Source organism: Notolepis coatsorum (assembly GCF_963971535.1).
Source record: "Notolepis coatsorum genome assembly, chromosome: 20".
NCBI classification, from domain to species: Eukaryota; Metazoa; Chordata; class Actinopteri; order Aulopiformes; family Paralepididae; genus Notolepis; species Notolepis coatsorum.
Genome location: NC_140184.1, coordinates 66,202,019 through 66,215,403, shown reverse-complemented (window position 1 = coordinate 66,215,403; position 13,385 = coordinate 66,202,019). Strand labels below are relative to the sequence as shown.

The 13,385-nt window shown below is 42.7% G+C and overlaps 1 protein-coding gene across 1 annotated transcript in view; it reads left to right on the top strand.

Moving 5' to 3' along the window:
* Positions 1-8,391: 8,391 nt before the first annotated feature.
* The window catches only part of cyb5b (cytochrome b5 type B), a 41,446-nt gene continuing 36,452 nt past the window's right edge, over positions 8,392-13,385 (top strand). Inside the window, exon 1 of the mRNA XM_084337580.1 lies at positions 8,392-8,868. Within this exon, the coding sequence (XP_084193706.1) occupies positions 8,671-8,868 (198 nt within the window). The 5' untranslated portion in view covers positions 8,392-8,670. The remainder of the gene's footprint in view (positions 8,869-13,385) is intronic.

The window sequence follows — 13,385 nt, the reverse complement described above, 5'->3', positions numbered from 1 at the left end:
ACATGTCATTCCTCGGCATGCGTAATCTGCCAATGACGGGTTACGGCGTCTTTGAGATCAATATTTCATATTTTCGTCATGGTATTCACATTTCACCCACGGAGTCTTTGCTGGTGTTGTAGGACTCCGCTCAACTTTGCAACGCTTCAATACCGCCACCTGGTGGCCGATCGGCGAGTTGCCAAAACCGGAAGTGGCCGGAAGTGCTTAGTCCGTCCCCTATTCCGTCCGGCCACTCGCTATCGCTCGCGGGACTCTATCCAGACACTGTGCATATCGATCCGTTGCCATAACTCAATAAACAACATGATTGGACGTATATTAGTATTATACAAACCAGAACTGGATCACCTAGATCAACATCACATAACTGGGATCTGTTTGCGCCAGTGTGATCACCCAATGGTAAGAGGAAGCTGCTGTGAGTTTCAGCGTTTTTGATTATTATTATCCATACAAACTGCTCTGATCTATATATCACCCATACTACATGAATAATTTAACGTCGGTCATTGCATTATAAACGACCCCCCCCCCCCCCTCCGGTCACCAGCATATGACCAGTCATGACGTTTAGGATCATGTACAGTTGACATTTTTAATATAACGTTTATCGGTATCAAACTGCATTTGATCATCTAATATATGCATTTATGGCTATATCTCACGTTCTATGAAATACAGCAGAAAACGATAAAAACATATTTATACGGTATTTTAGTATGAATGTGTGAATGAAAAAGTAAAACGTTCCTACATCCTGAACGATAGATAATTGATGTTGAATGGGCCATAGTAATGTCAATTTAGCAATACAATTTAAAAAGTTATAGCCCGCAAAGAAGGTGAACATCTCCATAGACAAATAGTGCTGGCAGAGAGGCTACAAGGATGGATTTAAGCTCCGGCAGAGAATGGATGTATCTAAACTATACAATACCTCCTTCCTTTAAAGTGACATTTTGTGCAAAATACAATAAAAATAGGCATAGAAAAAAAGAATAGGTAACAAGATATGCATGATAAAAAAAGACATGCCAAGTTCCTGAAAAACTGCTTCCTATGTACACTACAACAATTGTAACTATTAATGTATCTAAACTATACAATACCTCCTTCCTTTAAAGTGACACTTTGTTTAAAGTGATCTGTACTGTAGCCTACATACATCTGATTAGTATTGTATATTACTATTGCACTTTACTGTTACATTTGCTTTTCGTGAGGTACGGGAACGTCTCCTCCCACTTGGCGAGATATTTGCAGCTCTTCTTGGCTTTCTTAGCTGCTGGTGGAACCGCACATTCCTCTCTCAAGTCCATCGTAGAATGTAATACATTTCACGCTAAACCCCTCCTTTATCCGGTCGATGTTGTTCTTCTTCTTCGGATCGCAACCGTCTTCCGGTCTGACTTCCTGTGCTAACGTTCTAATCTACACTGCTGCCACCTGTCATCACGGAGGGGAGTTGCAGCCATTTTGTAAAAATATTTTTTTTTTAAACAGGAAAAATACGGGAACGGGATGACGGCGGGAAGGAAGGTTGAAATACGGGACACTCCCGGGAAAAACAAGATGGTTGACAGGTATGATGATAACCCCGAGACTAGTGACCTCAGATTTGATCCAAGGGGTTAGTCCTCCCAGGTTCTTTATTAACATTTCTTTTTTTGTTTTGGGGCCGATAATTAGAATTTCAGTTTTGTTCTCGTTTAGTTTCAGGAAGTTCTTACTCATCCATTTATTTATTGCCAGTAAGCAGTCTGTAATGGAGTTAATCGCTGTATCATTTGGTTCAGCAGATATGTACAATTGTGTATCATCCGCATAGCTATGGAAACCTACATTATGTTCTCTGATGATATCACCCAGCGGTAACATGTAAAGGGAGAAGAGTAAAGGACCTAAGCAACTCCCTTGTGCAACTCCATAGTTGTTATGTCATATATCTCAGACATGTGGTCTCCTAGTTTAACATAGAATTTCCTCCCTCTGATGTATGTTTTAAACCAGCTTAGTACATGGTCTGAGAAACCGACAAGGTTTATTAGCAGTCTGCCCCTCTAAGCGCTCCTGTGTAGTTCCCGGCCCTCCAGGCGTAGGTCGAGCTTTGCTCTTGTTACCGGCCTGGGTTAACCCATTCTAGGCCTGAAACACCTTAATGCGTTATATAGCCTGTATATATAAACGCAGATGTGTTTCCCGGATTCAATGGGTTAAGGGAGCAACCTTTCTGTTTCGGGGTGGTTGTCTCCACGGTATGCCGGTAGCGGAGTCTACTCACTAGTAGAGTCCGGGTTCGGCCCCGATCCCACGAGAGTATGCCCCTGCATGTATTATGACGTCTGCCAATTGTGTCAAACTCTTTCTCTGAACCCCGACCCTGCAAGGTTACTGGCGGGGTCAGCCCCGCAAGATTGTGACCCCACGAGATTGTGACATTGTGCACGGCATATAGAACACCCTCCCCTCCCCCCCGCTCGGCAAGTGGGCCGTCGGGGTACTGTTTTTACAGTCTGCCCCTCTAGGCGCTCCTGTATAGTTCACAGTCCTCCGAGCGCAGGTCGAGCTTTGCTCTTGTTACCTGTCGGCCTGGGTTAAGGGATCAACCTCTCTTGGAGTGCTTGTCTCCCCGGTATGCCAGCTGACCCCACAGGATTATGGGGGAGAGCCTCCTCAGAGAGCTTCGGAGCCTCCTCCTCAGAGAGTTTTCAGAGCCTCCTCCTCAGAGAGAGAGCCTCCTCCTCCGGGAGTTTTTCAGAGCCTCTTCCTCAGGGGGTCCTCATGGCGTGACAGGCGGAGAAGGGCCATCACCTGTTGTGCGCTTTCCAATGCGCTGGCGGTGTAAAGGGTGGTGTCATGAGTAAACGCCTGGGGAGGTCTCGATGCCACAGCCTCGTTGACCTCACCAGGTCCCCTTTGTCAGGTCCTGGCTCCTGGACTCGGCGGCAGGCCTGCCTTGAGTGGTCCATGGGGCTGGGACCTCCTCCGCACCCCGCTGCTACGGCTTCGCCTGCGGGGTCGGGGTTCAACAACCTCGACGCCACGAGGTGTGGGAGCGGTAACACAGGCTTATGCTTTGCGTACATTCCCTGGTAGCGAGCGGGATGCGCAGTGGGCCTTGTGCGTTTTTTGGGTGCTGTCCCCTTTTTTCGCACAGTCTGTGTCCTGCCCCCCCCCCTCTCACTAGGAAGGGTGGGGGGGTCCGGACCCTCCCCGGTGTCCTGATGGTTGTAGGGAACCTCAGCTTTCAAGGTCACAATAGGTGACAAAGAGCTGGATGCAATCCTACCTGGAGGGAAGAGAACAGATGGTCGAGGTAAACGGTGCCCTATCCCCCCCCCCTCCCAGTGAGCTGTGGTGTTCCACAAGGAAGCATACTAGGACCGCTACTGTTCCTAATTTATGCAAATTACATGTCGTCAGCTTGTGACTGCAACTTGTTCCTGTTCGCGGACGACTCAGCCCTGCTGGTCTCTGACAAGAACAAGTTACAGGTTGAAAAAAACCCTTAGAGGGTGCTCCAGTAGCACACCATGTTACCGCGCTGCGTCGCGGGACTCCGTGCTGCGTCACGGATCTGGTTGACTCCGAGTTCGATTCCCGGACTCGCCGTCATTTGCCGAATGTCTCCCCCTGCTCTCTCTCCCGTTTCACCCTACAACTGTCGGTCATGCTTGACCAGAAAAGCGATAAACGCTAAAAAATAAAGTTTAAAAAAAGAAAAAAAACCTCAGCTCTGAACTAGGCAAAATCTGCACCTGGCTCGCTAATAACAAACTATCATTTTATATCACTGGGTAAAACAGTGATATATCAATATCACTGGGTAAAACAGAGTCCATTCTCTTCGGTTCAAATAACAAACTCAGCAAGACCGACGGCTTCTCAGTTACAGTGGGTGACAATATTGTCACAAAGAAAGATGAAATTACATACCTAGGTTCCATCCTAGAGGCAAATCTTTCCTGTGACAAAATGGCATCCAATGTAATAAAAAAAAGTCAACCAACGAACTAGATTCTTTTTTTTTTTTTTTTTTTTTTTTTTTTGTTATCTTTCTTCCCCTCCTTTTTTCCCGATTTTTCTCCCATCCCACCCTTCCTGGTTGTTGCGTACTTTCCCCTACTGTTGGTCCGGGAGACCGGAGACTGTCACATGCTTTCCTCCAACGCATGTGCAGCCTGGGGCAGGCCAACCTGGCCGCGCAGGTTCTCACCGGGGAGAGTGTAGCATGTGGGAGGCCACACTATCTCTCCTCAGTTCCAACCCTCGCTGAGCAGGCGCCCCGACCGAACTGTAGGGGTCGCTGTCCACAACACCCAGGACCCACCCTTCAGCTTTCCCACCCCCTGATACAGCCAATTGTATCAGTGTGAGAGGCCAGCCAAGCTGATAGCAACGCCGGGAGCTGGATTCGAACAGGCGAATCCTAGTGTCTCCCGGTGTTGGTGACGAACGTAATCTCCGTGCGCCACCTGCCCCCCCCTTTATTATTTTTTAAACAAACATATAAACAAACATGACAACACACGATAAGATATACAAGCATTATTAACAGTGCACATCCAATGAAATCACCATATAGTTAAATGTCTTATACAGGATATACCCCCAATACCTGCTATCTAATACCCTACACACATATGCTCTAGCTCGTACCCCCCCCCTCCCGGACCCCCCATTGGATAATCCATCCATTATCCCTCGCTCCTAACCAGACACTACCATTATATGCTAGCTTTTATTTTCTCCACCACTTCTAACCACATTGTCATTTTGGATTCATTGAGACCCAAAATTCTTGCTGTAGATATTTCTTGATAAATCACATCGAGATATGTAATAATCCAGACCTTTCGGCAAATTTTTTCCGGTTGGAACCATCGTGATGCTATCAGCTTTTTAGCCACTGTGATACCCGATAAAACCAATCTCTTTAGCTGTGGATGTACTGCATACTCAAAAACATCATTCAGCAGTAATACAGAGGGGTGTACAGGTATATTCAGAGTTAAGAGATTTGATAATTGCTGGGTCACCTCTTTCCAGAATATCTTAACTGGTGGGCAGTCCCAGTACATGTGCATAAATGTCCCCTCGTCCCCATTTGTACATAAGGAGCATTTGGAGTCTTGTTTAAGACCCATTTTTTTCAGTCTTATAGGAGTCAAGTATGTCCTGTGAATATAGTTAAGATTTATTTGTTGATGGTCCGGGTTCCTTGATGTAAATCGAACATTTGCCCAGGCTTCTTGCCAATCAAAATCGCTTTCCAGGTCTGGTATATCCCTCCTCCAGACGGAGTCTAGGTGGAGGGTTTCATACGAGGACGTTAGTAATTGATGATAAAAATCTGAAACAAAACCTCTCGATGTCTCTCTTTCATAGAAGAATTTGGGGTATCTGTGGTGTTCAATTGGTATCTTTAATGGAACACTGTGAGACTTCAAACATAACAATAACTGTGTGTAAAAAAAAATGTGTGGACTCGGTGAGATTAAGTTTTTTGCGTATTTCTTCATAGCTACAGAAACCCTGTTTGTTAAAAACATCACCTAATGAGTGTATGCCTTGCTTTTCCCATATAGGGAATCTTATAGGTCGTTTTCCAATCAAGAGTGCATTGTTATTGAATAAGGGAGTATGATTATGCCATTTATGTGGATTAGAATGTTTTTTTTGTGTTTCACGCCATATCTGGATCGCATGAGTAATTATGGGGCCAAATTTCCGTTCGCATTGCTTAATTGATAATTTAGTGTATGCTATGTCCTTCAGTCTATGTGGGGCTACTATATTTTCTTCTAATTTTCTCCAGGATACTAATGCTTGGGGATCAAACCATGTTGTCAATGGTCTTAAAGTGTACGCCTTAAAATAGTGGAAAAAATCTGGAAATGCCATACCACCGTCTGCTTTGTTTCTCTGTGCGGTGGATCTTTTTATATGTGGTGGTTTGTTATTCCAAATAAATTTGTATGTGGAGGAGTGTAATTTTTTCCAGTAACCCTCTGGAGGGGGTAACGGTAGCATTGAGCTGAAGAAGTTGATTCTAGGTAGTACGTCCATCTTAACTATTGATATCCGTGCCTGTACTGAGTTTTTAAGTTTTGACCACCTATCAAGGTCGTCTTTGATTTTGTTTTGGATTTTTATGTAATTGTGCTTCACCGTTTGTCTTATGGTGGGGAATATTTCCACTCCCAAGCATCTAAAGTGTTTTACCATAGGTATCTCTACTGGGAGGGTTATATTTTTTTTTGCAGGGGCGTTAAGTGGAAGGAAAGCCGACTTCGGCCAATTTATCTTAAATCCCGATAAATCTCCAAAGTCCTCAATCAACTCGAGCAGATGAGGCAATGTGGTGTTGGGGTTTTGCATGAACAGTATTACGTCGTCCGCATATAAACTAATTTTATGTTGTGTGCCCAACGAACTAGATTCTTGTACCGGATCTCCTCTCTGGTAAACAATATCCTGAAGACTCTGGCAGGAGCACTCATTCAAGGGTACTACGACTATGCTTGCACCTCATGGTATCAAAGCACCTCAAAGGCGCTAAAAACAAAATTACAAACATCACAAAACAAACTGGTCAGACTACTGCTTGACCTTACTCCTAGAACCCACCTCACCCCTGCCCACTTTGACAACCTAGGATGGCTTAGAGTAGACGACAGAGTACAGCAACTTGCAATGGGCCTGGTCTACAAGATACACTACACGACTAAGGTACCCATGTACATGTCAAAATACTTCCCAAAGGTCAGTGAATACCACGACCACAACACCAGAGGGAGCTCCACAAATCATGTTAAACCCAGATTCGGCTCAAACAAGGTACTAAACACGTTTCGCAATTATGCCACATCAATGTGGAACACCCTACCCACAGCTGTAAAGGAATGTGAATCACTACCCACTTTCAAAACCACTCTCAAAGAGCACCTACGAGAGACTGCAATTCGAAACTGGCCCCTGTAAATGTCCTAACCCAACCCCCCTGCAATGTACAGTAAATGTCCACTCCTAACCCAATAATAGTTTCAAGTTTCAAGTTTCAAGTTTCTTTAATAGTTGTCATACAGAAGTACAGAATACTTTCATACAAAATGCTTCTTACTGTTACGCTCCAGAGACTGTGCTAGACAAGATAGTATCAAATAACATAGTATAGCATGTAATTTAGAAGAAGAAAATGAGGTCACAGTGTTCGGTATAGACATATGTACAATGTTCTGAGTTACCATATAATATACAATACTATGCAGTGTACTAATGTACAGTACTATATAGTGCAAAGCAGAAATGGGATGAGGTACAATTTAGGTACAATTTACAGTAAGGTGTACGAGTTGTAGTGCAATCCTTCATCAATAAATATAAAGTGTGGGGAGTGGGTGCTACAGTGTGTTTGTTTAAAGTGGGTGTGTGCTATAAAGTGTGTGGAGTGGGTGCTACAGTGTGTTTGTTTAAAGTGAGTGTGTGCGTGTGGGTGTGTGTGCTATGTGCGTTTGGTGGTTGTTGTTGTGTAGTGTTCATTGTTCGTTTAGCAGCCTGATGGCCTGGGGATAGAAGCTTCTTCTGAGTCTTTCTGTGCTCGCCTTGAGACTAATACACAAGACCCCCTTCTTGGGACCAAGTAAGTTTAGTCAAAAATCCAATGTAGAGTTACCCCACCCCGCCTACCCAACCCCCCCTCCACCCACCAACCTCCTACCTACCAACCTCCTCCAATGTACAGTTTCTTCGTCAAATGTATATACTCTCTTTTTTAGACTATTTTTGTATCACAAACAGGACTGTATTTGTAAATCTGGTATGTCAAAATGTATAGATGTAGCAGTACTGTCTATCTGTATGTCATGTATGTCATATGTTATGATGAATTGAAAATGGGGGACCCTGATGTAAACAAGACAAAAGTATTTCTCTGGCCTGCATCCCCTTAACAATTGTGTGTATTGAGCTGTACTGTATTGTACCCATTCTGCAATCTTAATACAATTTTCAATCAATCAATCAATCAATCAATCAATCAATCAAACAACCCATAGAGCAGAACGCTCGCAAAAACTCATGTAACTAGGGTTATATATGATAACCTTCGTTACACCACAGAAAAATATGAAGATGACCGAGAACCTTTCCTTTATCAGTCCCTTTAAATAATAATAAATAAATAAATAAAAAACAGGGGGGTGGGGGAGAACATGCGAAAATGTTGCATGGTCTCGTGATCATCAAGTGGTCTACTGTAATTGGTTCACACTCAAATGTGCTCTGTTCTATTGGCCATCTGAAATAGCTGATGCTTTTTCATAGGCCAGGGAGATATGACTGCTGTCATTGGTCTGTTCCACAAGTCTGCTGATATCATGCCGGGTAGCTTTGACAGCTATGTTTGCTAACATCCAGCGTTTAGCTAACACAGCCAGCTACAGTAGTTTAACGCGAAGGACTGCGCTGGAAGTACTAGGGGGCAACGTTAACACGGGATTACGAGCTAATGTGACCACCACTACCACATAACGTTAACGGTAGTTATTTTTAAACGGGATAATAACGGTAAATAAACACCCATATTTGAGTCTAACGTCTAATTAACAGTTGGCTAACAAGCTAACGTTAGCTAACGCTAGGTGCTCGAAAGAGACGTGTGTCAGAATGGGCGAGGAAATCAACGACAACAACACCATCAATACAGATGATGTTTCTACCGCTAACGTTCAAGAAAACGGGGAAACAACGGAAGGCTGCGAGAAATATTACACTCTCGAAGAGATCAGATCTCACAATACGTGTAAGGAAACGTGGTGTATCATCCACGATAAAGTATATGACATCACAGGTTTCCTCGAAGAGGTAAGTGACCCCCCTGTTTCCCTGCTAGTACTACTAGAGAGATCACGCCTGAGTGTTGTGTGCTAACCTCATAAATACATCGATAACGTTCATAACTAGCTGTTACGATCGATGTAACGTCAAACATCTTCTATATCGTTAATGCTGAAATCTTGTTTTCTATCGTTGATAATAGAATTACAATAAGTCCTCCGTTTTAATTCGAACGTGGTTTTGATTGGTCCAGTCTAGGAGCATTATCGCGTTAATCATTGAATTGCGAGACCCTAGTTAACGTACGTTGTCTTGCAACAGCAGCATGCTCGGGTTAAAATAGGTCATAGCTGGCAGGAGTTTGAATGGCACACAGTGTTGATCTACCTCGTTGTGACCAAGATTTCCAGCCCAATCTGATTGATCCAACGTTACATTACAAAATCGGGACATCACCCCTAATTTGAACACTATGCTGGGTCGACTTTGAATTAAAAGCATGCTTGCACGTGTATTTGAGACTAGTACTAGTGAGATGATGCGATCTATCAAGATAAGATAGATATGGTAAAATTGATCTTTATTAATCTCCTTGGATAAATCATGACATGGGGATAAATGAGGGTAGGAGGTACAGACAGGGTAATAGAATATACAAATATAAGAATAAAAAGTATAGTAGATAATGAAGAACAACATTAAATATGAAAATAAACATCTGGTCTGCTGGACAGATGAGACATGAGACTCGTATAACTTGATAATAACACAATGCACGTATACATGTACAACCCCCCAGGTATAATATACAGATTCTATCCGATTTGATCCCATGTGCAATATATATATATATATATATATATATATATATATATATATATATAACTTGTAAGTCGCTTTGGATAAAAGCGTCAGCTAAATGACTAAATGTAAATGTATAATCTAACCTAAGTATACTTTGTACAATATGCATGCAATACTCTATACTGAGTCTTAAATCAACACATGCACAGGTTCTTGGGGCCTTTGTTGGTCTTGGCCCTTTTCCCAGTATGGCTGGTTGACAATCCATTCATGTGTGTTATTGTTAGCTAGCCTACTGAATGAAATTGTATCATAAGTAATGTACCATCATTTGTGAAATGAAAATTGAAATTGAGTGGAAATTCTGTGCATTGTGGTAACGCCTGAGGTTTAGACCTCTATCTACCAAGGGGGGGGGGGGGGGGGGGGTGTAATAAAGCAGTAAGATTATTGGTATACAGTAGCTGCTATGATGAAATGTATTGGAATACAGTAGTTGCCATGATACAGTGTGTTGGTATACAGTAGCTGCCATTGTGGTGGTATGGCTGCCATGATGACCACAGGTGAATCTGGGAGCTAGGAGCTAGTTCATCTAACTGACAGGGTTCATATGGTCATGGAAAACCTGGAATAGTCATGGAATTTGAAAATGGTTATTTCCAGTTCTGAAAAGATTAGGGAAATTAAATCATACATGCCCAAAGGGTTTTGGAAATCTCCTGGAAATATTTAAAATCCTTATTTTTTTCAGCCAGTAAAGTCTGTAGTGTCAAGTTTAACTGCTGAGGGATCCAGCTTGCCAAACAAGACCTGGTACATTCAAATAAGCTGTTCAACAAAATGTTACATTTGAACATTAACACTTCTTGGTTCATGGGTCTTGGTCATTATGGGTTTTTTCCAGGTCTGACTCTGATAGCTATTATTAGTTTAAATCAAGAGGCTGATAACAGATATTTGGGGCAGATATTCAATTGCTTTAAATGTGAAGATTTTAGTGTAAAAATATACAGTAACACAAACCTTAACACAAGTCTTTAAAGGAATGGTTCAGATTTTTTTAACCCTATGATGATGAAGCTGTTCCTCATACTAGCTCCAGATAGTTACTTGGCCACAAACCAATGCAAAGTCAATGGGGTCAACTAAGCTCCTATCTGTACAAGCTGACTAAGGCTCACTGTAATCTACATTGTAAATGGTAAATTGTGCATTTATATAGCGCTTTTATCCAACTCGCTTTACAATTTGTTCCTCACATTTTTACCCATTCACTCACACAGATGGCAGAGGCAACCATGCAAGGTGCCAACCTGCTCATCGGGAGCATTTTTAGGGGTTAAGTGTAGGGATGCCCCGATCACGTTTTTTGCCACCGATACCGATCACCGATCGTCGTGAGCCATATCGGCCGATACCGATCCGATACCGATAGTTTTTGATTAAAAGAAATTAAAATTTATTTTATATAATCTTTTTTTTTTTTTTTATAAAATATATATATTATATAATTAGACTTGTACTTGTATTATCTGCGAGACATCGCCACCACGCAACAAGCTCCACTGTCTGTGTGTACTAGTAGCCTCCAGCTACGGCCAGGATTCTCCGGAGCTGCAGCTGGACCTATACTCGAGTAGCCTCGAGCTACGGCCAGGATTCTCCGGCGCTGCACCTGGACCCTATTGGTATAACGTTACTTAACTGTGCTCAGCAAGCCCTCAGCTCGAATACGCATCGAATCAGTGTTAGGCCTAACAAAATTAATAGTTGGTTTCAGGTTGCCGACCGACCCTGCCGATTTAGGTGCGACCCAATATATTTTATGAGTTTTTAAAAAAAAATTATATATATATATTTTTTTAAGAATACAGTTTCATAGAAATCTTAGTCAAACATTTAGTATTATGGATATTAAACATGCTGGCAGAGTACATGCATCCATGTTGTTGTGAACATTTTAATTAAATAAAGAAATTCCCTATCCATAGTCGCCGTGGGAAAGAATAAAATAAAAAAATAAAATAAAATAAATTCCCTACCTACCCATGGCCAAACTGACAACCAAGTGAACCAACCTGAAACCAACTATTAATTTTGTTAGGCCTTATAAGACATTGATATCAGGAGCTATCTGTAGCTACTGCTAGCCGGATATATAACGTTAATACAACGCCTCAGTGAATTATTTAGTTCAATGGGACATTTCGTTTTTAACAGTGAACTAACTTGCGCTAACGTGAGCTAACAGCTAACAGGTATCATACATACCTACTATACTTGCTGGAGCGTTTGTTGATGTCAGGAGCTATCGGTAGCTGGCCGGCTAGATACCGTTCGGTTAGACAATGCCTCATCATGTATTAAACTAAAAGTGAATAGTTGACTGGGTCATTTTGTAACGGTAGCTAAGCTAACGTTAGCTCAAGGAGACGCCGTCCTGGCGTCCTCCCGTGTCTCACTAGACTAGACCCGTGTTTACATGCGTACGGGAGGGGCTGGAGGAATGAGCAGACGCCGCACCACCGGTGTCTGAGACAGAACTCAGCGACAGCGAGTGAGATCGGGTTTGACGATCGGTGAAAATAAAGCATTATCACCGATCGCATATTTATACTGATTATCGGCCGATAACGATCGGTGGCCGATCGATCGGGGCATCCCTAGTTAAGTGTCTTGCTCAAGGACACTTCGACACATTGCCCGAGAGAGGAGTGGTAATTTAATCGGGTACCTCCGGATTACCAGACGGCTGCTCTACCACCTGAGCCACTGTCTGTGCACTGTTTGCACAATGTAGAATTCCAGTGAGCCACAGTCGGCTTGCAGCTTGCTCAACGTCTACTTGTTTAGGGAAATCTATTTTTAGAACACATCATAAACAGCGATGCAGTCGTGCACACACACGGTTACACGCCGTTGTAGTAGATCACTGAGGCAGAAGTGCGCGCGGATGTGCACGCGCGCACACACAAATGCGTTCACAATTGTCACTGGACTCGTCGCGCCGTGCGGCAAGTACCCGGCCGGCACTTAGTTATCACCTAGACTTTGCATAATAATAGGATACCGATAGCATAACAACGAGAAGAGCCAAACCAAAATACAAGCCCTGTACCAATTGGTGGGGGGTTGCTTGATCTGTGGTCCCGACTGGAAGGATGAGACATTAAGTTGTGCTTCAGTCTCTGAAGGAAACTGTCCTTCTGTAAACTAACTCTTAAGTTACATTGTTAATTTAGTTTGTATTTACTTTTCTAGTTTAAGTTAATTCAATTAAAGAAATTGTAACTACAATTACATTTATGCATAATAATCATCTGTTCTGTGTGCAACCGAGGGAACATGTATGCGCGTGCGCATGCACGTGGCGTTTGGGAAGTTCCCATATTACGACTGCACCACTGATCATAAAGGATCATGGCAGCAGCAATAATAATGCTGTGAGTTACCATTTGTAATAATTACATTACCTCCACTCTGTCTGCAGCAGGTCTCTCCACATGTCCTTAATAGTCTTGAGCAGGGAGCGAAATTAACTTTTTGACTCACCGGCCAGTGGCGGGTAGATGGGGAGAATCTACCCGCCAAGCATATTTCTTACCTGCCAAATTTTTTTTGCTTAAAAAAAATATATATATATTTTATAATTAAAAAAAAAATATATATATATTATATAATCATACTTGTAGTTGTATTATCTGCGAGACATCGCCACCACACAATAAGTCAAAATG